We start from the raw sequence: 26,771 nt of genomic DNA, 5'->3' as shown, positions 1-26,771 counted from the left end.
ATAAAAAGAAGGGTCTGAAGGGCACAAAGTCAAACTGAAAATAGTTGTCATTTTCTAGTGTTGGTGGAGTGGTGAGGGGATTGGAATGTTAATAGGAATGTCTAAATGGCTTTTACAGATATTCTGAATGTTTGAAGATAATATATTAGTATATTGCTTATATAATAAAAACTAATTTTTAAAAAGAATCAGTCCTGAATAAAAAAGACAAAAGTTGAGCATAAGCATTCAAAGGTCAGAGAGAAGAATGACTAGGCACAAACATGAGAAAGGCTTCTGCTTCCTCATTAACTTCCTCATTAAAATAAAGATCAAATAGTTTCCTGGACTCAGTTTACTCCAAACCCACCATCTCTGACTAGAGATTTTTTTCCTTCCTGGTGCTAGAGAAAGAACTCAGGATTTTGTACATGCTAAGCAATGTTTACCACTGAGTTACACCCCCAGCCCCAATCCTGTAGTCCTATGAGTTCCTAATCATTCTTTAGTCCTTTGGAAAGTGAGATAAGGAATAGCAGGTAGATAAGGGTAGTGATTTTTCTCTCAATTCTTGACCCTAACTACCCTACCAAGAATCTTTTGTGGTTCTTTTCCTTATCCTTCATTTATAAAAACAGGAGCTAGACGTGACTATCTGTACTGATAGGAAGGAAGCATTCATTCAATATTGTTATAAACTAGTTTTATCACTGCTGGCTCCACTGCTTTCTCAAATCAAGTCCTTTCTCTAGTTTTGCTTGAGGAAATAACCTACAGCTAATCTGAACTCTATTCCAATGGTTGTCCTTGTTGCTTGGTACTATGCACATGTCTTCTTGTGTCTTATTTTCAAGAGCGTTCATTGGAAAATCTTGGCTTCCTCAGTTCTCCATACTAGCAGGAGTTCATGAGAGCATTCTGTGTGTATGGGGCAAGGAACAAAATTACTAAAAGAAAAAGCGTAAATAACAAGCTCAGATAACTAAGAGGAAGCTAGTGGGACTAGTGTAAATGTGTTATGTGTTTGTCAAAAGAAGTGGCTGCAGGGTAGGGGGAGATTATGGCAGAAAATGAGGTGAAAATAAGCAGACTGGGGCCAAACCATGAAACATGGCACAACAAGCTAAGTTTAGAAATTATCCCTTGCACATTAATGGAGACTCATCAAAGGTTTTTAATCCAACGAATGATATGATTACATCTGTCTTTAAAGAAAGAGATTTGACAGCAGAATGGAGGATGAATTAGAAAATTAAAGGAAGACAAGCAGCTCTCCAAAGAACTGAAATGAAAGATGAAAAAGACCTAAATAGGGCAGTGGCCATGAGAACAGAAAAGAGGGAATGAACATATTCAAAAGTAATTTGTGAGATAGAAAATATAGGACTTGTTAATAGATTGGTGTGGAGACTAGGGAAACAGAAGGACTCAAGATGAATGTGAGGTTTCCAGCTGAGAGAACAGAGAGACCATTAATGAAGACAGAGAATACAAGGGGTGGGAGACAGGTTTGGAGTGTTCACAGAAAAATGAGTTTGGGATTTACTAAACTACTTGCTGGGATAACACCTCTTCCTAAGATCCAAAATGATAAGGACTTTGCTTAATAATTTTCTCCGTGCTGCATCCAGTATAATGCCATGTGTATTTAATTCAAGTTCATGAAAACAAGTGATAATGCTAACCTAATGAATGCCAGAATAATTGAGACTTGACAATATTTAAGATATCTCTTCAAAGTGCCTGTGTGGAAAGAAAATATGAGATAAGATGATTTGTTTTACTTTTCTTTCAAAATTTCCCTTCAGTAATTTTCAAAATAAATGTCCAATAATAATAGAACTTTTAACGAGAAGGTCTATTACTAAGAACAGCCTGCGGTAGACCATGGTGCCTCTCCCAACTTCACATTCTACACATTCCAATAATCAAGTCACATCACCTCTAATTCTCTTTCTTGTTCAAAAACCTGTTCTACCACTTAAGATTTTAAAGCTTGCCCCACCCAACAGTCAAACATAATCAGAGCCTTTTAAACAATTTGAGGGAAAAGGGGTAGGGGGGAACCCACTGCTGTTTTATTTTAAAAACCTTGGGGGAGGTATAGGAAAAAAAGCACCATTTGTTCTGGTTAATGTTGTTGTGCAATGTTTTCTGGGGTTTGCCTTGTAGGCATGTTGAAATCATAACTAAATAAATCAGCTCCGGCAACACAAAGAAACAATATTCCCCTCCCCCTTGGATGCCTGAAGGAATAATGGCATCTTCTCCATGATGTGCACAAACTCTGGAGCCGCTTTGTTTTTAATCCTGTGCCAAGTTAAGTTTTAGTTTTATTTTAATCTCAGTAACCACAGTAAATTCCAAATTTTTGACAAGCAAATGCTTTCTTCCTTGCCAGAATCCCACTCGCTTTAACTTTCTAACTCCTGGAGCTTACGGGTTCAATAATGGCTGAACTGCTGATCTCCTTTCATAATGAAAAACATAAATACCAATAAGTTAAGAATATTTCCTGACATTTACATGTTAGTTTACATGTTAAATGAGTTAAGATAAAATTGTCATCGTCACTGTCCCTCATTTTTTAAAAACATATTGCTGTGTAATGTGGGGAAAGAACAGCATAGAAAGTCAGAAGATCTGGGCTCAGGTCTCATTCATTCATTTGGTTGTATGATGTTGGTTAATCAATTTAAAGTTAAAGAAACAGACTGGATGGTTTTCAAAGTCCCCTTTCACTTTAAAATTCTGATTCTAAAGATTATGGCTATTACCTATTTTGTTGTTGTTGATGTTTTCTTTTTGCTTCACTCAAAACAAAGTTTCTAAGGAAAAAAATAGTTAGAAATTTTCTAATCTGAGTCTGCAAACCCAGCTACTTGGGAGGCTGAGGAAAGAAGGATCACAAGTTCAAGGCTAGCCCAGGCAATTTAAAACCCAAGGCTAGCCCAGACCCTGTCTCAAAATAAAATAAAATAGGGCTGGGGATGTGGCTCAAGCGGTAGCACGCTCGCCTGGCATGCGTACGGCCCGGGTTCGATCCTCAGCACCACATACAAACAAAGATGTTGTATCCGCCAAAAACTAAATAAATATTAAAAAAAAGAATACTTTGTTAAAAAAATAAATAAATAAATAAATAAATAAAACAGGCGGGCAATATAGTTCATGGTAGACTACATGCCTAGCATGTATAAGTCTCCATGTTCAATTCCCAGTACCATAAAAAAAGAGAGGAAAGGAAAAATAAATGTTCTAATCTGTATGTAGAGTTTTAAACTATACTCTATAGTTGCCCAAACAGAAAGATAAAATATTTTATTTATTAGAAGGATTCCTCAGCTGAGACATAAAGATTGCAACCAATTAATCTGGTCCAGTTTTGTTATTACAGATGAAGAAACTGAGATTAAGAAGAAATGTAGCACATCCATAATATACCATCAGCTATTAAAGATAATAGGAAGAGGAAAAGAATCATAGTAAATTTGGGAGGGGGAGTTACCAGGGATTGAACCCAGGAGCACTTAACTACGAAGCCTCATCCCCAGCCCTTTTTATTTTTTATTTTGAGACAGGGTCTTGCTAAATTGCTTAGGGCCTCACTAAGATACTGAGGCTGGCTTGACTTTACAATTCTGCCTCAGCCTCCTGAGCCACTGGGATTATAGGCATATGCCACCACACCCAGCTGGATCATGGTAGATTTTAACATAAATGAGGTTATGGAACTGCATAAGAATGATCATTGTCAGAGGAATAAGTTCACTGTATCATTTTCATTAAAGCAGTTACATTATATAATAGAAAATAATATAAAAATACCCAAAAAATGAAACAAACCATCCAAAATCTTCCCATTGAAATATATTCAGCAATAACAACTAGTGAACATGATTCCTGACAACTCTTTTCATATGTAGATCAACAGATGGATGGACAGAAATAAACATTCTTTCTGGGAAGAAACCACAGTCAGTTTTAAAACTAAAAAAGTATCAACTGTAATTTTACTTGAAATTAGCAGAAGCTGAAATGAAAAGGAAAATGAAGAAATTTTAAATCTTAAATAAAAACTTCATGGGGCTGGGGTTGTGGTACAGTGGTAGAGCACTAGCCTAGCATGTGTGAGGCCCTGGGTTTGATCTCAGCACCGCAAATAAATAAATAAAATAAAGGTCCATTGATAACTAAAATATATATATATATATATATATATATATATATATATATATATATTTTTTAAAAACCTATTCATTCAAGAAACATTGTGAAAAATCCTTCTAGTTTAAGAAAAATAATTTTAAAAATCAAAAAGAATAGACATTACTGACTGAATTGCTGCTGTGAAAGATAAGGAAATTAATAATCCCTGTATTTTCTGTATTCAACATGTCTTTTGCATCTGCATATTCATTTCATTCCACTGAGGTTTTGCTGTTTCATCTCTCTAAAAACTTCTTAAGCTCCATTTGTTGAGTCCTCTTCCTTATGGACATCAGTAATCGTTTTGTTGAGTGGCCTTTGTACATATCTATCACTGTTAACAAACTGCCTCTTTGTCTCTCACACCTGGATCTACTGTGATTATGTCAAACTTTTGCCCCAAACCATTACATTTTCTGTTCCTTACTGGTGTCACATCATTTATCAGTCCACAATGGTTGTGGTATCCTAGTCCTCAATTTGTTTTCTAAGCTCATTTTTCATTATTATGAACTCATTTTTACATTTTATTTTTGAATGTATGCATCTGTGTGAGTCTATGTGTATTTAAAAAGCCCAAATGCTACAATATTTTCTGTTGTGGTCAGTGATTTCTTTTCCTTTTTACTTATCTGAATTTCCTATTTTTCCCCATAATGAACATAATTATTACTTATACAGTGATGTTTCATAGTCACACAATATTTGTAAATATTGGCTGTGTATTTCTAGAAGGAAAGTAGATTTCCAGTAAAAAATAAAATGCTGACAATAAAAGAAGTGAAATAATCTGTCTAAGCAAAGCAGTTGGTAGGACTGCTTCCTTCAACTATCCATACTATACTATTTCCAAAATGTATCTTCTAACAGGATAGCTGTAAGCTTTAAGAGAACTGGAATCCAGCCTACAACTAAACATCTTTATGTTTCTCATCCAAAATACATAATTTCCAAGAGTAATGTTCTTTCTTAAACTATATGCACTTCAGTCTTTGAGAAATAGGAAAGCAATACCAATTCTGATCACCAGCATACAATCAAGGTCTGAGACAGAGATACACAGCAATGTAAAACCTCTCCTGTTTTCTTTTTCTTTCTTTCTTTTTTTTTTTTTTTTTTTTTTGAACAGAGGATGGAACCCAAGGGGCACTTAACCACTGAGCCACATCCCCAGCTCTTTATATATATATATATATATATATATATATATATATATATATATATATATATTTTATTTAGAGACAGGCTTTGAATTTTTGATGCTCCAGCCTCCAAAGCCACTGGGATTGCAGGCATGTGCCGCCACACCCAGCTCTCCTATTTTCTTCATGGATTTTTTTTAAATTTTTTTTGTAGTTGTAGATGGACAGAATGCCTTTATTTTATTTGTTTATGTGGTGCTAAGGATCGAACCCAGTGCCTCACACATGTTAGGCAAGCACTCTGCCACTGAGCCATAGCCCTCTTTATGGCTTTTGTTGTTATTGTTCTTATATCTCAGAGGTTAAGCAAGCATAGATCTCAGAAAATGTCTCCATCAAAACTGTACCTAGGGCTAGGGCTGTAGCTCAGTGGCAGAGTGCTTGCCTAGCATGTGTAAGACACTGGTTTGATCCTTAGCACCACATAAACAAATAAAGCCATTCTGTTCATCTACAACTACCAAAAATAATTTTTTTTTTTTTTAGAACTCTACCAAAGAATGAAATTCCTCTCAGAGTCTAGTAAATTGTTGATTCATGTGTCTAGGCATCATTCTAAAAAGATGTGTCTTAAATTTATAAATTTAAATACATCTCTCAGATGTATTTGAGTATACTGATATACTCACTCTGATGCTACCAATTCCTAAACTCTTGGGGCAGGGTTCAGGAACAAAAAATCTTTCTAAAGTGAAATATAAATGTTGCTCTCTTGAAATGTTAAACTGAAAAATCAAGAGTCTTCATTGATGGACAAGAAATAAAAGGCAACTTACAGAAGACAATCATTAATTTTTTTTTTTAAGGAAGAGATGAAAGTTATAGAAAGATCAAGTGAGGTGGAATCAAACCATTTCTGAATTTGAGTCTCAACTCCTACTAAGCTGTGTGATTTAAACAATTTAATTTCTCTGAACTTCATTTGCCCAGGAGGAAAGATATTTCTGTCATCCATATATTTATACACTTAGCACAGAATATTAACTTTATATTTATATATTTCTATAAAATTAATAAAGTACTTTTACAAAGAATGCCTTGTTCTTAGCAAAAAAAGGCAAATACACAATTAATAAAGTTTTAGTTGTCAAAATATACACATGCTAGAAAAAAGACATACAATAGTAACTTTTGACTGTTTTATAAAACTTTAATCACTTGTCATCTAATAACATGTAGAGATATATAAGCATATTTATCCCTGGGCTATATTTATTTTTCAGTGCAAAATATAAGTTTCAAAAGCAAGTAACAACCAAAAGAACCCTACATAATCAAACAGAAACATTCTGAAAATCCAAAAATCTTAACATAAATTTCAGGATCAACAGTACTAACAGCTGATTCCAATTTTACATCTATAAACTTAAACAATTTATAGACTAAAAAAAAAAAGAAGAAGATTCTACATATCAAATAATGCTAGAAGTATCACTTGTAAAGGTTAATACCAAAAAAAAAAAAAAAGTGACATGAAAAACTGACTACAATAGAAGACATGGCAAATAGCCCCTAAAATTCCTTGCCATATAATAGAAAAATTAATACTGGATCTAGAGAGAGGGCAGAACAGTCAAAGTGAGAAAGGAAAGAAAGGTTTTCAAGAAAGCATCAAAAGCTACCTTATCAGTCTAGGAAGTTTCTTTTTAGTATCCGGAACATTCTAATAAAGAAAACTAAGCTTAACAGTTATGTCCACATGAATGACTTTGGGTGCCCAGTTCTATAATCTTGTTATGCAAGTTTAAAAAGATGGACACTTATTTAGCTGACCTAAGTAACTTATAAGACTAAAGACGAGCTGAACATAAATATCACATGTCCATAGGCTGAGGGAACAACTTGCCAAGCTGGGTGCTCATCATTAACCATCGAGGTAACCTGGCACCCAGTCATCATTCACATCTGCTCCTAGCACCAATGTGGTTCTAACTTTCATCAAAATTCAGGGAATGCTGTATTTGTAAGATATTTCATTAGGGATACAGGATAGACTTTTAACCTTTTGGATTTTTGTTTATAAACAAATGCTGCTGTACTCAGGGCAATTCCACATTGTCTCCCAATGTATTCCCATCAGTCACAGTATTTTGCTTCTTTATCTGTACTTTTCTTTTGAGATGGGGCTTCACTATGTGGCTCAGCATGGCCTTGAACTTGACTCAAGCCACCCTTCCGTCTTATCCCTTGAGTACTGGGACTATAGGTGCATGCCATGGTGCCTGGCTTTTCTGCATTTTTTATGTGATTATTATAATGAAGTATTTTAAAATAACTTTTTTCTAACTTTGACCAAAGACAAAAACAAAATGAAAAATATGGACACTTTGAGGAGAAGATTCACTAGCAAAATTTGTTTAGAATCAGAATATCTTCAAAAAGTACTCAAAACCTGGGGCTGGGGCTAGGGCTAGGGCTAGTAGCACACTTGCCTGGCATGTAGTGAGGCATTGGGTACAATTCTCAGCACCACGCATAAATGAATAAAATAAAGATTTATCAACAACTAAAAAAAAGAAAGAAAAAAGTACTCAAACCTTATCCTCTTGGCTATAGCATTATCCCATCAAATTTATATTCAACCCTCCAACAGAAGCCTATTCCAAATAAGAATAGGGATGAAAATAAGGAGGAATATTTTTTTCACTGTAGGTTTTTTCTTAATTTTCTGTTTACTGTGTTGAGTCCTGACTTGATACCAAGTTTATTTGACAAGCTCTTGGTGGTAAGCCTAGACACCAAACTTTTCCTTCATGAAAACCAATGTGTGTGGCATCTTGATATTGTTCATTTTCTCACAAGAGGGTGACTATTTGTGGTGGCATAAGACTCTCGTTACTGTGTGAGAAAGCCTCCTGCCATCCTGGCTAAACAATGCACAGTTAACTCTACGTTTGCATTATACTGAAGTAATAGTGATCACTACATTCAGTCAAACTGAAGATGAGAAAGAAAAAAAAATCATAATGAAAATCATCATGATCAAATAAAAATAAAGCCTCACATACAGAGCTATATGTTAACCATTATGCAAAATAAATAGACATGATCCTTGCTTTCCAGAAGCCTCCATCGTAGAGCAGATGATGTTGACACAGACATATAAACAGACATTCACAATATAGAACAGAGACATGATGGCTGCCAGTAGGGCAGAAATAAATCAACAGCAGCCAAATATTTACAAAACATGAAAGATTTATTATGTGCAATGTATTTTATATAATACATATAATAGTCTCTGGAACTAGTGATGAATGAGAGAAGATACAATTCTTTTGTTTCCTGATTCTACTCTAACTCCTAAAACTTCATGTTTTAATGGGAGAGTGACTATTTTTTTGTGCTATAAAAGTGCAATAATAGCATTTCATTTCCTCCAAGTTGTGTATACTATAAGGGTATACACTCATGAAAATGCAGTACAGCAAGTTAGCCAGGGCAGAAATTTAATTTTTAAATCCCTTCTCAAAAATTATTCTGACATGATATACTTCACAATATCAACTCAACAATTTGGAAATATTAATATTTGAAATAGTCAATGTGAAATTTTTATTAGAGACAGGGAATCTGAGTCATTCCCCATCCAATGTTACTTGTTTTATTTCTCCAAAACTTCCTCTGGCCATCTTCATCTTTGGTCCTTCTTTTCTTACCTTATTCTTTTCACCTTTTCTTGTCCTCCTTGACTCTGGAATCAACAGAGATGATATAAATATAAGAAGCTCCCCAAAGAGTGGGGAGCAGCAGGGTCCTTTTTCCCTCAAATTTTTATTTGGCTTTTAATAAGAGATGAGGCCTCACTATGTTGTCCAGGCTGGGCCCTAACTCCTAGACTCATGAGATTCTCCTGCCTCACCCTCCCAAGTATATGGGACTTCAGCTTACCACTGCACCCAGGCTTCCCTCCTGTTTTGAAAAGGAAGAGTCCATTTTTAAATAGTTTAAATATATCATAATAAAGAAATCCTTTGAATTAATCTATCTTACAGATTATGTGATACAGTCAACATCTTTTGGCTGCATGTTACTACATATCCAGCAGTCTGGATCATGCTTTCTCCTACTCACTCTCCCAAACTTAACCAAGCCAATACTCCAGAGGCAAACCTTGAGTGTTTCTTTTGTACTTTCACACCCTCCTGGATCGCTCCTCTATCTTGGTACTTACTGCACCCTCTTTTATTCACCTGTTCACACATCTTGATCACCTACAGAACTGAAAGGAATTAGGATTTTATCATCTGGCTCTAGCACAACATTTGGCACATGAAGATTTGTTGATGAGATAAACAACAAGCCAATCATCTGACCAAAACAATTAAAATACATCCTATATCTCTAGGGAAGTAATACCCAACAAAGATTTCTTCAATAATGAAATTATTCAATATCTGTGTTAGTCAGTATGATGACCATTAGCCACATATGACTACTGAGCACTTGAAATGTAGTTCTTGCAACTGAACTTTTAATTTTATTTAATTTTCATTCATATTAATAGCCACATGTGGCTAATGGTTAACATAATCTCTAGAGACGCAATGGGAATATAAAATACCACACATGGCTTGGTTTGCTTACGTTAATATATTGAACTTTATAATTTACTGAAATAATTCAAACTTCCTAAGTGAAATTTCTCTTAAATGATTATGTATTCTGAGGGCAGGAATTTTACCTTGCTCATCATCATCTTACATATAGTAAGACTTAAAATATCTGAAAATACTTAACATAAGGTAAAATGAGTAGTTACTTACTGCTCAAATGTAAAGAATATCATGTCTCTTTATTTTCTTCCCAGTTTAAAAGTAACAGGTGAAAACCAAAAACTAGACAACCCAACATCAAAGTAAAACAAAACAAAAAACATGTTATGCTATCTGAACTAGGTATCCTCCAGAGCATCAAGCAACAGAAGGCGGCTATCAAACATGCCCCACATCTCCACCTTTCCTCTATCTTTGTTCATGCTATTTTCTTTGCCAAAAGCCTAACTCATCCCACTCCCACCTAAATGTGCCCAAATTCTACATATACTACAATGTGCAGTTCACATTCCCTTCCTCCATGGAAGCATTCATGTTTATACAAGGATTGGATCTGCCTCGTCTACACAGTCCTCTTAGATGGTTAATTCTGCTCTGTTCTATAAATGTTAGAATATTTATGTTCTCTCTCTTGCCAGATAATAAGTCCTCCAAGGACAGACGTATTATCTTATTCATCTTGCTCTTTCTGCAATGCTTAGCTCAGTGTTCTTTACTAAACAGGATCGAATATGTATAGCATTAATGAAGTCTCACAGAACAACTGATGTAATTATAGGCACTTAGTGTAAGATGCCAAAGAATATCTAATTCAGAAATTGTTAAGTGTAGAAAAAAACTTTCTTTTGCTTCTAGAATCCTCAGAGAGCATCAATCTGTCAATAATCTCTTATGTGCAGTCCCTAACAATATTAGATACCCCAATATTTTCAACTATTTTTATTTCTTAAAGAGCTTCTCATCCTCTTCCTGTCTCTCCTTCTTGCTATTTCCTCCCCAGTGGACACTATTCCTTCACCTCATTAATTTTAATATAAGTTTGTGATGTCACTCTTTTTTTTTTCTTTGAAGACAGCAACTATACCATCCCTTCCTAAAATGATGTTTTTGGACAGTGCCAAACTTCGAGATATCATTTAGGAGCAAATGTAGATCACAGAATATACAGTTAATTGCACTGATGTGTTACTAATCTTTATAAGCACTCCAACTGTGTTCTTGTATGTCCTCAGAATGGATAACAAAGTTTAATACTACTTCTCCCATATACATCTGTCCATTCATTAATGCAACAGACACACTTCATTCACTCTTCCATGTGCATACATAATTACTATTTAAAATCTCACACTGATATGTACTTTGTTATTGACAATAATACTTTAAAATATATCACTCCATTTCAGAAGTTTGGGCAACAATTCTTAACAACCAGTTATTACTTTTGCTATAAAGTAAGCCAGAGAATTTTCTACATATAGTTTGTGCAACATTTTGTTGCCTGAGGAGATGAGAAAATGATTCTTGAATCTTTTGTTATAATACTATTGTAATATAAACAACAAAAATCAAAGAAATTCTGGAATTAGAGTGAAAAGACTGACTTGTTTTCCTTGGAAACAGTGACTAGACTTCATTGTGGTCTTCATTTATTCCAATGAAAAACTTTTCCAAAACCTAAAGAACATATTAGCTTAACCATTATAATAGCATTTGGAAATATCTATTGCTTTTTCAACATTTGTAAGGCACATGGGGTTATCTGCTCAAAAGAATATGGGGTGCAGAAATGTTTCCATGTACTAGAAGATGGTCCCATTGGTTTAATAAGACAAGAGAAAAATGTGGTTTATTTTGTAAATAAATAATGAACTATAGAAGGTGTTCTTAGAAGAAGGAGGCACTTTTTTCTAAGAACTACAAACAACTTTGCAGTCACATGAAATCACTTCACAAAACAAGATGATATCATAAAGTCAATTATCATTTACATAAGTTACCAAAACATGCTAGGATGGTTAAAATTTATAATATTCTGAATTCAGATAAACTTTTAACTATTGCCTATCGTTAAAATAATAGTCTTTCTGCCTTATTCTTTTAGGAGTATTGGGATCACAAGATCAAGAGGAAACAGACTCCACTTTCCAACTTCAAAACTTTTAACCATGTTGTTATTCCTCTCTAGATAATAAGCTTTAAGAAAAAATGAATTAAAAGTTAGTTGTCGTATTTTGGTTAATAAACCATTTAATATTCAACTTCAGTTCTTAAAAAGTTTACAAAAATCCCACTAGACATTAGCAAACTATCATAGAAGAAAGAAAAAGTCCAAATTTGTTATTACAGTCCCTACCCAATTCTTCATCAAATGGGTAACAATACATTTCAATACATACCAAACCACAGGCTACCAACTGCATATCCTGCAAGCAAATTTGTTATCCAAACAAAAACAGTAAAATGACACTACTCTACAGCATATATCTCCAGATCCCAATTTCATTTGCAAGTGATCTCTACTATTTTATTCTGTCCCAGAATGTATCTAGAGTTCATTTGTACATTTGTAGAAAACAGGGAGACCTCATTTCTATGAAAAGAGAATTTCAAAATGTCCCTAATCTGAACTTAATCTCAAGTGATCTCAGAACCAACCAAACCTCATCAGGATCCATTTTAAAACAGGACCATATTTAGACATATTCCTATAAACTATAACAAATTACTCTGAACCTAGATATAGTCATATAGCATACAATTCTCTGTCTCTCTCTCACTCTCCCCCCCACCCGCCCTGCTCCACCCATGGGGGAGGTTGTTTTTGTTTTTCTTTTGAGATAGGGTCTTACTATGTATTGCCTAGGTCAGCCATCCTGAGCTCAAGGAATCCTCCTGCCCAGCTTCCCTAGTAGCTAAGACTATATAGGTGTATGCCAATGAGCCTGGCTTAATAAAATATTTAAGAAACATTCCTCGATAAGTTCAGAGGCACATGGGCTGGGGATGTGGCTCAAGCGGTAGCGCGCTCGCTGGCATGCGTGTGGCCGGGGTTCAATCCCCAGCACCACATACAAAACAAAGATGTTGTGTCGGCCAATAACTAAAAAATAAATATTAAAAATTCTCTCTCTCTCTCTCCCTCTCTCTCTCTCTCTCTTTAAAAAAAAAAAAGTTCAGAGGCACATACCTATACTTGCAGCTAAAGAGGCTCAGATAGAAGGATCTTTAACCCTAAAGGTTCAAGGTCAGCCTGGGCAATATAGCAAGACCCACTCTCAAGGGGGAAAAAATCATTCTTATTGAGAATATAAATATAGCCTTGTAGGCAGCAGATTTTTCTTTATCATACACATATATATATCATACATATCTCATAAAATGATATATTTTATGTCAAATATATATAATATGTCACATTATATATACACACATATACATATACCTGTACACACAGTAACTTAAAGGGTAAATATTAGGGATTGCCTGACAATTAATTTAGATAAAGTTATTATTTATAAAAACCAAATATTTGCCTTTCTTTAAGGAAAAAAAAAAACACCTCTATTGTAGTTTGAAATATGATTTTCTCCCACCCAAATTCAGGCTGAGATTTGGTACCCAATGCCACATTGCTGGAAGGAATTTGAGTCATGGAGGCAGGGCCGTCATAAATGAATTAATGCCTTTCCCATGAGAATGGGCTAATTATTATGAGAGTTTAGCCTCTTTTCTCCCTTCACACATACCCATTTGCCCTCTGATTTCTGCAGCACAAGGGCCAAGAAAATGTCACACCATGCTCTTGGGCTTCCCAGCCTCCAGAACTCTGAGCCAAAATAAACTTGTTTACCTCATAAATTCCTTGCTCTTGGGTATTCTGTTATAGCAACAATTCAACAGACTAAGATAAGAACCTTATACATAAAAAATCTTAAGTTAAATTAAACCTTGTCAGCTAAGCAAGCTTCAAAAGCCAAGGAGATGATGCTACGTTGGCCCCACATAGGTTCTTTCATGTCTCTCAAATACTCTAGGCCCAGGCCCATGGAGTCCACAAGAAACTATCTACTGTTTGAGAGCACCTTCTCTAACATCTCCCCACCCACTCCCATCTCCCAGGGCCACTAATGTAAGTGACCTCAACCCGTCCAAGACAACTGAGTTTTCTGCCATTCGATGACTGACCTAATTGTGGAACTTCTAGAGTTGAAAGCCCACTTGTGGGACAAAGTGGCTGCACACCCTGATAACAGGAAATCTGGAAATCTGTCACCTCCACCATGGAACCTAGGTGACTTTGAACAACTAGTGACCAGTCTGACCCTTCATGATCTTAACATCTTTGGTCCCCAGTAAAGATGCTGAAGCACTGAATGATGCTACTGAGGATTTGGGCCTCTAGTTCTGGGAGGGGAAAAAGGGTTTGAATACCTGGGTTTACCCTTACTTCTTCCCTGTGCACAAACACAAAACTCTACGCAGAAATAAACTTGCTTTACAACAACAAAAAAATAAGCTAATTAAACCTGTATCACAAGTCGAGACAAAATAGCTTCCTTCTAAGAAAAATCTATATTTTAACCAAATAAATCTAGGAGTCAAATTACAGATGTGACATTCTAGTAAGAAATTCTGAACACAAAAATAGCAACTATTTTTGGAAACTGAAGGGAAGACAAAGAATAAAACACAGATAAGGACAAACATTTAATGGAACACTTTCCATGGCTGGACACTGAAATAGTAAGTAAATATACAAGGTACCCAAAGAAGATACAGTCCCTGCTGTCATGAAGCTCTGAATTGATATGAACCCATTACTATATTTTTTTCTCACAACAAAATAGCTATTTGTATTTCCATCAATCTACAAATAAAAGCTAAACATATCTTGCAGAAAACTCTCCAAATCCCTAGAACTAACTGCTCTTCTATAAGACACCAACATCATGATCTTTTTACTTCTCTGTGTCTTTGAATCATCTTACTATGTATGTTTGACACTACACATTCAGTCATGAGGATATATAATATAGATGTTATGAATCATGATGATGATGACAGTGATATCAGCAAGAGCTAATCATTAGTAAGCACTTAGGTTCCAGACACTGCACTGAACACTTCACATTTATTGTTTATCCTAATACTCACCTTAACCATGTGTGACAGGACTAGTATTAAAAGATCACTGTGTGATCCAAAAATATTTTATCAAAATAAGATAAACACATCAAATTAAGAAGTCAAATTTTCCTCCTTGGTTCTTTTTATCTAGAACCATAGTTAGCAGCTTAATCAGAAATATATAGCTACAAATATAAGTTAAAATTATCCCTTTCTTCAGCGTATATGCAAAGGTTAGGAAACCATAGATTATAGGAAAGACAGAAATATGCCATCCTCTCTCCACCTAAACCTGTGAGGAAAAAAAAATCACAGTATCAATCTGTATTATCAAACTTATAACAAAGATTTGTCTTATGTACTTGAATTCAGCCTCAGCAAAAGTGAGACACTAAGCAATTCAGTGAGACCTTGTCTCTAAATAAAATATAAAATAGGGCTAAGGATGTGGCTCAGTGGTCAAGTGCCCCTAAACCCAATCCCCGCCAAAATTGTTTAATCTAAAGGAACTCTTGAGAGAGGGCATCCCTGTCTTGTTCCAGATTTTAGAGGGAATGCCTTCAATTTTTCTCCATTCAGAATGATGTTAGCCTGGGGCTTAGCGTAGATTGCTTTTACAATGTTGAGGTATGTTCCTGTTATCCCTATTTTTTCGAGAGTTTTGAACAAAAAGGGATGCTGTACTTTGTCGAATGCTTTTTCCGCATCTATCAAGATGATCATATGGTTCTTATTTTTAAGTCTATTGATGTGGTGAATAACATTTATTGATTTCCGTATATTGAACCAGCCTTGCATCCCAGGGATGAATCCTACTTGATCATGGTGTACAATTTTTTTGATATGATTTTGTATCCGATTCGCCAGAATTTTATTGAGGATTTTTGCGTCTAGGTTCATTAGAGATATAGGTCTGTAGTTTTCTTTCTTTGAAGTGTCTTTGTCTGGTTTAGGAATCAGGGTGATGATGGCCTCATAGAATGAATTTGGAAGTTCTCCCTCTTTTTCTATTTCCTGAAATAGCTTGAAAAGTATTGGTATTAGTTCCTCTTTAAAGGTTTTGTAAAACTCTGCTGTATACCCATCCGGTCCTGGGCTTTTCTTAGTTGGTAATCTTTTGATGGTTTCTTCTATTTCTTCAATTGATATTGGTCTGTTTAGGTTGTCTATATCCTCCTGACTCAATCTGGGCAGATCTCGATGCCTTCACTATCTTCTATTTTATTGGAGTATAAAGATTCAAAATAATTTCTGATTATCTTCTGTATTTCTGAAGTGTCTGTTGTGATATTGCCTTTTTCATCCTGTATGCTAGTAATTTGAGTTCTCTCTCTTCTTCTGTTCGTTAGCATGGCTAAGGGTCTGTCGATCTTATTTATTTTTTCAAAGAACCAACTTTTAGTTTTATCAATTTTTTCAATTGTTTCTTTTGTTTCGATTTCATTAATTTCAGCTCTGATTTTAATTATTTCTTGCCTTCTACTTCTTTTGCTGTTATTTTGCTCTTCTTTTTCTAGGATTTAACTCAAAATGGATCAAGGAGCTTGATATCAAACCAGAGACAAGGCATCTGATAGAAGAAAAAGTTGGCTACGACCTACATACTGTGGGGTCGGGCTCCAAATTCCTCAATAGGACACCCATAGCACAAGAATTAATATCTAGAATCAACAAATGGGACTTGCTCAAACTAAAAAGTTTTTTCTCAGCAAAAGAAACAATAAGAGAGGTAAATAGGAGGCCTACATCATGGGAACAAATCTTTACGCCTCACACTTCAGATAGAGCCCTAATATCCAGAGTATATAAAGAACTCAAAAAATTAGACAATAAGATAACAAATAACCCAATCAACAAATGGGCCAAGGACCTAAACAGACACTTCTCAGAGGAGGACATACAATCAATCAACAAGTACATGAAAAAATGCTCACCATCGCTAGCAGTCAGAGAAATGCAAATCAAAGCCACCCTAAGATATCATCTCACTCCAGTAAGATTGGCAGCCATTATGAAGTCAAACAACAACAAGTGCTGGCGAGGATGTGGGGAAAAGGGTACACTTGTACATTGTTGGTGGGACTGCAAATTGGTGCAACCAATTTGGAAAGCAGTATGGAGATTTCTTGGAAAGCTGGGAATGGAATCACCATTTGATTCAGCTATTCCCCTTCTGGGTCTATTCCCTAAAAACCTAAAAACAGCATGCTACAGGGACAATGCTACATCGATGTTCATAGCAGTACAATTCACAATAGCAAGACTGTGGAAGCAACCTAGATGCCCTTCAATAGACGAATGGATAAAAAAAATGTGGCATTTATACACAATGGAGTATTACTCTGCATTAAAAAATGACAAAATTATAGAATTTGGAGGGAAATGGATGGCATTAGAGCAGATTATGCTAAGTGAAGCTAGCCAATCCCTAAAAAACAAATGCCAAATGTCTTCTTTGATATAAGGAGAGTAACTAAGAACAGAGTAGGGAAGAAGAGCATGAGAAGATGACTAACATTAAACAGGGATGAGAGGTGGGAGGGACAGGGAGAGAGAAGGGAAATTGCTTGGAAATGGAAGGAGACCCTTAGGGTTATACAAAATTACATACAAGAGGAAGTGAGGGGAAAGGGAAAAATAATACAAGGAGGAGAAATGAATTACAGTAGAGGGGGTAGAGAGAGAAGAAGGGAGGGGAGGGGAGGGGAGGGGGGATAGTAGAGGATAGGAAAGGCAGCAGAATACAACAGACATGAGTATGTCAATATGTAAATCAGTGGAAGTGTAACTGATGTGACTCTGCAATCTGTATACGGGGTAAAAATGGGAGTTCATAACCCACTTGAATCAAAGTGTGAAATATGATATATCAAGAACTATGTAATGTTTTGAACAACCAATAAAAAAAAGGAACTCTTAAGCAGTGATAAAATTTAAAATTTAAAAATTAATTTCTTCAGTTGTTTTTTATACTGAGAAGATATAAACCTTTTACCTTATTCCTTTCCTAGTTCTACTTCATTTTCTAAATATAACTATTTGTCTGACTAAAAGTCTGAATTAGAAAGAAGTATTTTCAAATTAAGGTATTCCTCAATTCAAATACGATATCCTCCTGAGACTTGAGAGTTCCAAAATCTTGCTAAACACATACTTTCATATCCCAAATTCATTCAGAATCTCAGAACTGGAGTCCTTAAAAGGAACAGCCCCTCCTTCTCCAGGATGTCCATCTCTTTCCATGATCCTGAACTGCAGTGACTCTTAAAGACCTCTTTGGATGAAGTTCTATTACAACTATTTTTAAACTTTTAGGCCACTGAGAATCTGATGAAGTCTATGGACTTTCTTTTCAGAGTGATGCTCCTAAATGCATACAGTTTTACATAATTTCAGGTCTTCCATAGACTTAATGAAATCCTGTCAGTTGCCTCAATTCAAACTTTTGGTCTACATTTCCTCATCAGTCACATACCTTTCAACATCACAGGAGCTTGATATCATGTAAAAATAATGAAACAAAACTTTTTGAGGAAAAAAAAATGTTAAAAGTTTCAAAATGAAAGAAGTCCATGGCAATTTGCAGATACCAACCTAATGACTCTAGAGAAGCTATCTAGAAGTTATTGCAATCTTTGTGCACAAACTATATTAATCTCCCACTGCTAATATCTTGCTTTAGATATTTTAATACCATTTAATCAATGAAAACTTTTGACATTTTAGTAGAGCTAGGTGGCCCTCACTCTTTTTTTTAATAAATATTTTTTAGGGGGCGCGCGGGAGGGAGAGGGCCGGTCCTGACAGAGCGCCCTGAAGCTTGAGGGCCTGAGTGGCTTCGCCAGCCGCTTGCGGCCCTCTCCGCCTGCGCTTGGCCGCAGCCACCTCAGCTGTGTCTGCTCTATGAGACAGCCAGACTTAAAATATTTTGACAACAAAGATGATGATTCTGATACCGAGACATCAAATGACTTGCCAAAATTTGCAGATGGAATCAAGGCCAGAAACAGAAATCAGAACTATCTGGTTCCCAGTCCTGTGCTTAGAATTATAGATCACACTGCCTTTTCTGCAGAAAAATCTGCTGATGTAGAAATTTGTGATGAAGAGTGTGACTCACCCGAATCAATCAACCAGCAAACTCAAGAGGAGAGTCCTATAGAAGTTCACACCGCTGAAGATATCCCCATTGCTGTAGAAGTGCATGCCATTTCTGAGGATTATGACATAGAGACAGAAAACAATTCCTCCGAGAACCTCCAAGACCAAACTGATGAAGAACCACCAGCTAAACTTTGTAAAATTCTTGACAAGAGCCAAGCTTTGAATGTGACTGCTCAGCAGAAATGGCCTTTACTGAGAGCTAATAGCAGTGGCCTCTATAAATGTGAACTTTGTGAATTCAATAGTAAATATTTTTCTGATTTAAAACAGCATATGATACTGAAGCATAAATGTACCGATTCAAATGTGTGTCGAGTATGTAAGGAAAGCTTCTCTACCAATATGCTTCTGATTGAACATGCCAAACTACACGAAGAAGATCCCTACATTTGTAAATACTGCGATTACAGGACAGTAATTTTTGAGAACCTCAGCCAGCACATTACAGACACCCACTTTAGCGATCACCTGTATTGGTGTGAGCAGTGTGACGTGCAGTTCTCCTCAAGCAGTGAACTCTACCTGCATTTCCAGGAGCACAGCTGTGATGAACAGTACTTGTGTCAGTTCTGTGAACATGAAACAAATGATCCAGAAGACTTGCATAGCCATGTTGTAAATGAGCATGCGTGTAAATTAATAGAACTAATCGATAAGTATAACAATGGAGAACACGGACAATACAGCCTCTTAAGCAAAATTACTTTTGACAAATGTAAGAACTTCTTTGTGTGTCAAGTATGTGGTTTTCGGAGTAGACTTCATACAAATGTTAACAGGCATGTTGCTATTGAACATACTAAAATATTTCCTCATGTTTGTGATGACTGTGGGAAAGGCTTTTCAAGTATGCTAGAATATTGCAAGCATTTAAATTCACACCTATCTGAAGGGATTTATTTATGTCAATATTTCGAATATTCAACAGGACAGATCGAAGATCTTAAAATTCATCTAGATTTCAAGCATTCGGCTGACTTGCCTCATAAATGTAGTGACTGCTTGATGAGGTTTGGAAATGAAAGGGAATTAATAAGTCACCTTCCAGTCCATGAAACAACTTGATTATTCTCTTTATTTTGATTTACATAATGTTGTTGTGAAATAATAAATTCAACCTTTTTTTGAGATGTTAAAAAAAATAAAAATAAAATAAAATAAATATTTTTCAGTTGTAGTTGACACAATACCTTTATTTTATTTATTTATTTTTATGTGGTGCTGAGGATCAAACCCAGGGCTTTGCACTTGCTAGGCAAGTACTCTACTGCTGAGCCACAACCTCAGCCCCCCTCACTCTTTCTGGCTCTTATCTAGAAAACAGTATAGCTTATTTTGTTTTTTTATTGTTGATTTTTTTTGTGTAACTGTTAGAAGAGGAAAGAGAAGGGAGGTCTTACTTTTCCCTTGGCTACAATGAGAACTCCTAAACAAATATTTTAATACAGTGATACATTCAATCTATGTATGACTCCATCTTTCTCTTTAGCAAGAAGGCTCCCAGGTTCATTCACCAATCAGTGACTCTGAAACTAATCTTTGCATTTTCTTGACCACTATTAAGAAGACTACCAGATTTCAATGACACCCTCCTGAGTAACTAATAATTGTTAAGGTCCACAAAAGAAGTGTGCAGGTCACACGGTAGTATGCCCAATGTTTAGCATGCTTGGCACACTGTAGGTGCTCAAAAAATACAACATTAGTGCACTAACAAAACTCTTGTAGCAGCTATTAGTTGAACACTAGATATGAAAGCTTGGCAATTTACTAAACATCTCTGACACCATTTATTTGTCAAGAAAAGGGATTGATAATTCTCATAGAGCTATTATTAAGATTAAACAAGATCAAGTACATAAAGCAAGTGTTAAAAATGTTAAAAATACCACAAAATCCCTTAATTTAAGCCTATATTCGAGGCCCATTTGACTGAATACTTTGATATGGACAGATGAATTTTAAAACATCTACACTATAAATTGATGTAATTCACTTTATACCATACTTTTATAAAATTACCAAAAAGGTCCAAAAGAGCTAGGAAAGAGCAGAAATATTAAAATAGGGAGACAAAGAGGGGAAACCCTCATAAATAAGCAATGTTTTGAAAGGAAATAACTTCCTTATATATTTGTGGCTCAAAACACAACTAACACTTTTCAAGTGACACACCTGGCACAAACATACCAAACTGGGAGATTTATTTTTGCTTAAATTATTCTCCAGTCCTGGGGAGAGGGAAAAAAAAAAGCCACAAAAATGTGCTTTAGGGCTTTAGTTCACCCCCACCCCCACAGGGCCACATACTGGTTTTCTTAAAAACTAAGTCTAAAGCGCCATCTACTGTGTCTGATCTGATCACATCAATTTTGTTGGTTTTACTCCAGAGTACTACAAAAATAAGTAAAGCAGGAAACTGAGAATCTGTCAGTTTAAAGTCTTACTCAAAAAAATGAAAGAGGATGTGCATTTTTCCCATTATACTTTTTTCCACATTTTTATTGATGCTTTATAATTGTACATAATTCCATTATATACTTTTAGACAATATTTTTAGGCCTTCTTTTCACTTTCTTAAGTAGGCCTGATCTCATTATAATACAAGCATCACAGTAGGATCAAAATGTTTCCCTCTATATGTTAGAGGAACAATAATAACAACAACACACTTTTTTGTTGTTTATTCATTTTTATAGTGTTGGAGATCAAACCCAGGGCCTTGAGCATGCTTTGCAATCACTCTACCACTGAGCTACATCCCTAATCCTATTAACCCATTTTTATTTAAGGCTTACTGTTTGTCAAATAGTGTCCTAAGAGCCTTTCATTTGCTGTCTCATTTAATTTTTACAAAAATCCTTCAAGGCAGATGCTATTAGTATCATCTCCATTTTACTGATAAGAAAATTGAGGTACAGAGGGATTATTAAATACTTTGTCCAAGTTACACAGTTAGTAGGTAACCAGATATTCTGAATCTAGAACTTATTTCTTAACCATGATGTCAAGCTTTCTATTACTATCAGTGGACTCAAAATAATTATTAATCACACTTTAGTCATTAGAACTGCATGGAACATCATGCTTTATTTCAATACATTCTATCCTTTAGGTTTCTTTGGAGTTGGAGGGAGATTGGTATATATAATTTAGAAAGTATTGTTTTAAGCAGAGAAGAACTTTTTAAAATTTTTTTATTTGTTCTTTTTAGTTATACATGACAGTATAATATATTTTGACATATCTATACAAACATGGAGTATATCTTATTCTACCTCGGATCCCAGTAAGAAGAACATTTTAAAATACCTGGGCCTCATTCTGGAGATTCTGATTCCATATAGCTAAACAAGAATTTGAAATCTTTTGTTTATTTTGAGGTGCTGAGGATGGAACAAAGGGCCTTATCATGTTAGGCAAGTGCTCCATTACTGAGCTACAACTCCCAACCCTGGAATTTGAAATTTTTAACAAGTGCCCCCAATGATTCTGATGCAATCAGTCTGAGGCCCTGCATATAGAACCATGGAGTTATATATTATCTGGGGGCTATCAAGGACCATATTACTTAAAAATGGAGGTTCTCTGCTTTCATTCTCCTTTTATTTCATCTTAAGTATTTAAAAGAACTGTGAAGGCAAAATTCTATCATAAACTTAAATATGCAGGGGACTTGTGTATTTATAACAACTTTCAAAGTAAGAAATTATATAACTGGTAATTAAAATTTTTAATTTTGTTTTAATGGTTGTAGAAAAATAAGGAAGAAATAAAGTAAGTCTCCCTAGCTGCTTCTGTTTACAATTCTTTCCTGGACCTCCAGATAACTTATTCTCCGTGCCATGGTTTCCAAAAGTTACTCCAGGGATTCTCCTAGAGGGGGACAAGAGAAGGCAAGGATTCACGCACCATACCCATCCCACCACACTTAATTAAAACAAAGTTTCCATAGATTAAGTTTGAAAACCATTGACTTACTCCTCTCACATCAGTGCAGTTAACTTCTGATTATCTGTTTCACAAGAGTATACCACCATTAAATAAAACCAAGTATCCTTCAGATAAGTGTCTAAGAATCACTGTTATTTCGAAATAAATGAATAGATGGATGGATGGATGGATCTAGATGGCCAGCCCAAAGCTCCTGTCATAATGTCATCTTTTTTTTAAGGATCCTTTTCACTTCAAAGATGTAGGCTTTAGCCAGAAAATACAAATGTTATTGCACAACCTCCTGCTTTTTCCCTAAGAGTTCTTGGAGAACAAGAATTTCAAAGATAAATTTTTAAAAAGAGAAGTTCACATATATATGATGTTTGGGGTGTGGAGGTACAATTCAGTGGTAGAGTATATGTTCAGTATATGTGAAGCCCTTGGTTTAATTCCCAGAATGAATGAATAAATAAAAATATGGTGTCTATAATAAAATGAAATGGGTTTGTTAATAAGCCTCTATAATTTACAAGTCTAAATAATTCATGTTTATAAAATATATCAACCTAAGAACTTATTCCACTACTACTGGTACACAAACATTTTTGTATTTTCCTTCAGAATTATTTTGAAAGTAAAGTAATAGAAGAAAATTCACTTTTCCACTTTATATTTCATTTATATATTAAATCCATTATTTAATTTGACACCCCAACATATTTGTCACACTTGGGCTCCATGGTTGGCTATTAAAAAATCAATATCAGCCTACAAAATGAAGATATGCAACCACAGAAAATAGTCAAAGACTATACAAAGAACGAGTTTCCAGAAAAGAGCATGCATAAAATGAGTATATAATCTTACATGATCATTTTGAGGGAAACAGTACCTACTTGGATATAGTACTGTTGGCATCAAAAAAAAAAAAAGAAAATCAAACACTATATTTTTAAATCACTGCACTTTATAACCGTAACTATTGCCATAATAGTTTTCATTTTCTATATGTCAAAAACTCTTCCTCTCATGAAAGAAATCAAAGCCAAGTTCATTTATAGAGACTCCACAGTCTTTCTCTGGGAGGATTTGACAGGCTTTATGACTTCTATGTACTGACAGTCTCCTGCCACTTCACATAAACCTTAACTTCAAGTTCAGTTATCTGCCACCACATTGCATAATTTTTCCCCTATTCCAAATACTCAGAAGGAGCTTCCCAGAAATCCATGTTTGGATCAGCACAACAATTTGGTATCATCAGCAACTTTTAGCATTTCCTTTTGGAGTTATTAAAACACTAAACAAACCTGATCTTGGTAGCAACCCTTGGGGTTCCCCACGAACCTCTGACGGAAGTCAAGCCATTCTCGGCTATGTTGTGATTCCATCATTCCCATGTGTTTATTTGCTAAAAGTTTAAATTCTGATGACTATTTTTTTCAACTAAAAGTTGCAAAATGTATTTCGAAAGCTAAGGGGGGAAAATCCCAAAAGAAAAAAAAAGCCAAAGAAATCAGCAAAGAGAAATAGCTCCCAGATGAGTTATCTTATCCAAGTACTCAAACCACCTCATATTCACCTGATTCTTAAACCTCAACAGGATTTTGACCTTTCCTTTGCAATTATTTATTTCTAATTGTATAAGAGACTTATTAAACACATTTGAAAATTCTATATGAATTATAACCAGCAATCCAACTATTTTATTAGCTTTTTATTCTCTTTATTACAACTAAAGAGAGAAAAGCAAACAGTCCTTACACAGAAAGTAAAAGAGCAAACAACTTTCTACCCAAACTGGTCTGTATTATGAACAAGAGAAATTGCTCTTTTATTCAAGTGCAAATCTGTTTGAAGCTTTCATTCTGTTTCCCCAGTCTGCTCTCTGCAGCTGCATTAAAGATGAAATGTGGGAATAAAAGAAAACTAGACTGAGGCCAAAAAGCAATACCGTCCATATGCAAACTCACTCAAAGGGCAGCAAAGTTCTGTACATCCCTTCTCATTTTTCCATTCTAGGAGATTGCTAGCCAAAAGGAGTCAGTACTGGACTATACCATGTCCAATCCTGTTTTAAACAACATCTCGTCTCATGTGAAATCAGGGAAAGGATAAAGTGACTTAGACCCCTTGCCCTTCACAGAGTTTGAGATGTTCTTTAGGGCAAACATATTTTTGATCTAAGGTGGCCAAAATGAGATATAATCAAGAAAGAAAATGAAGAGACCAGATCCTCATGGATCTCTTAAGAGGCTTGTGGAACAAGAGGGTGGCAGAGGCAGAGCAGCAGTGAGTAGAATTCACTTCACCTATCCTGCTCCATGCAAAATCCTCCCCTTAAAAAGCCAATTCTGCTGTAGACTGTCAGAATGTCTGGCAGCCCATGAGCCCACATGCAAGGGTGTCAGGTAACCTTATAATCCCAGCAGTCTACTTAGGCCACCAGTGAACCAAACAATTGAAAAAGTTCACCACCGCAAAATCAAACTCTGCTGGGATCAGAGGGATGTTCTCAAGGGGTTTTACTCAAATGTCATTATAACTCCATGTTATTTTTAATACTGTTCCTTGGATTGTGCCTCACACAGAATTCCCTAGTCACAGAAGGACCATGAACAATGTCCAAATGTATAAAATGCAAAAATACTTCCCTCCTACTTGTGGATTCCAAGACAAACACCACAAGAAGCACGTGTTACTAAACCCAGACCTCATTCCAAATTAAATACTGCATCATGTGCACAGTGTAAGGCTTAAAAAACAAACCTAACAAATATTCTACACGGTTCATAAGCCAGGCTTGGGCAAGCACATGACCACATTATAAGAAGAAAACATGAATTGGAGAATAGGGGTAAAGGGTGAGAACAGACTTGGGGCCTTTCTTAGAAAATTGGTGCTATTTTCAGTAAACATTTATATAATATAGGACATAGATGAAAGAGGAAATAGTACTTTTCCCTGCTTTTTTTTTCCTACTGATGACCCTTAATTCTAAAACTGTTCTTAAATAGGGAAACCCTATAAAGATTTCAAAATCCCCAGCTAACTCAAACACAAACATCATTAAACACTCACACACATACACACACACACACACACACACACACACACACACTGGGTTAATACTTAAATGTCTGGCTAGACAGCCCAGACAGAATCCTTTTGACCTGGGTCTGGACAGAGTACATGGAAACTTGGGGACAGAAAACAGGAGCATCAGGCCATGTGAAACAGTCTGTACATTATTGTTATTGGTTTCAAAAATTAAAGTAAAAAAATGGAGGGAGGTTTAAAGTAGAAAGATAGCAGACAGAGAATGAGTTTGGCTAACTGGGTAAGTTCAGTTTTTTCCTCCCACAACTTAACCTAAGCAAAAGCTTTGAAGAAAGACTAGGAAATGTTTGCTGAAATATCATGACTTTTTAAAATTTGATAGATGCAAAAGAACACACACACACACACACACACACACACACACACACACACGTAAGTTATAAAGCATAGCTATGAAATCTACATCCAGGAACTCAACACTCAATTTGTGAAATTAGGACACTTCCAATCTCCTAAGGACTGAATGTGTGCATCC

The 26,771-nt window shown here is 35.5% G+C and overlaps 2 protein-coding genes across 3 annotated transcripts in view; one reads left to right on the top strand and one right to left on the bottom strand.

Annotated features, from left to right (window-relative positions):
* The window catches only part of RAD51B (RAD51 paralog B), a 581,568-nt gene that overhangs the window by 453,733 nt on the left and 101,064 nt on the right, over nt 1-26,771 (bottom strand). The gene's annotated exons all lie outside the window — the stretch shown is intronic.
* LOC308647610 (zinc finger protein 639-like) lies at nt 18,977-20,334 on the top strand. The gene has a single exon (XM_081291866.1). It carries the CDS (start codon nt 18,980-18,982, stop codon nt 20,303-20,305), a length of 1,326 nt encoding a protein of 441 aa, XP_081147992.1. The 5' UTR covers nt 18,977-18,979; the 3' UTR covers nt 20,306-20,334.

This window comes from Spermophilus citellus (assembly GCF_964194105.1).
Source record: "Spermophilus citellus genome assembly, chromosome: 4".
NCBI lineage: Eukaryota > Metazoa > Chordata > Mammalia > Rodentia > Sciuridae > Spermophilus > Spermophilus citellus.
The sequence above is the reverse complement of the archived record's forward strand: the minus strand, read 5'-3'. Positions and strand labels throughout refer to the sequence as shown.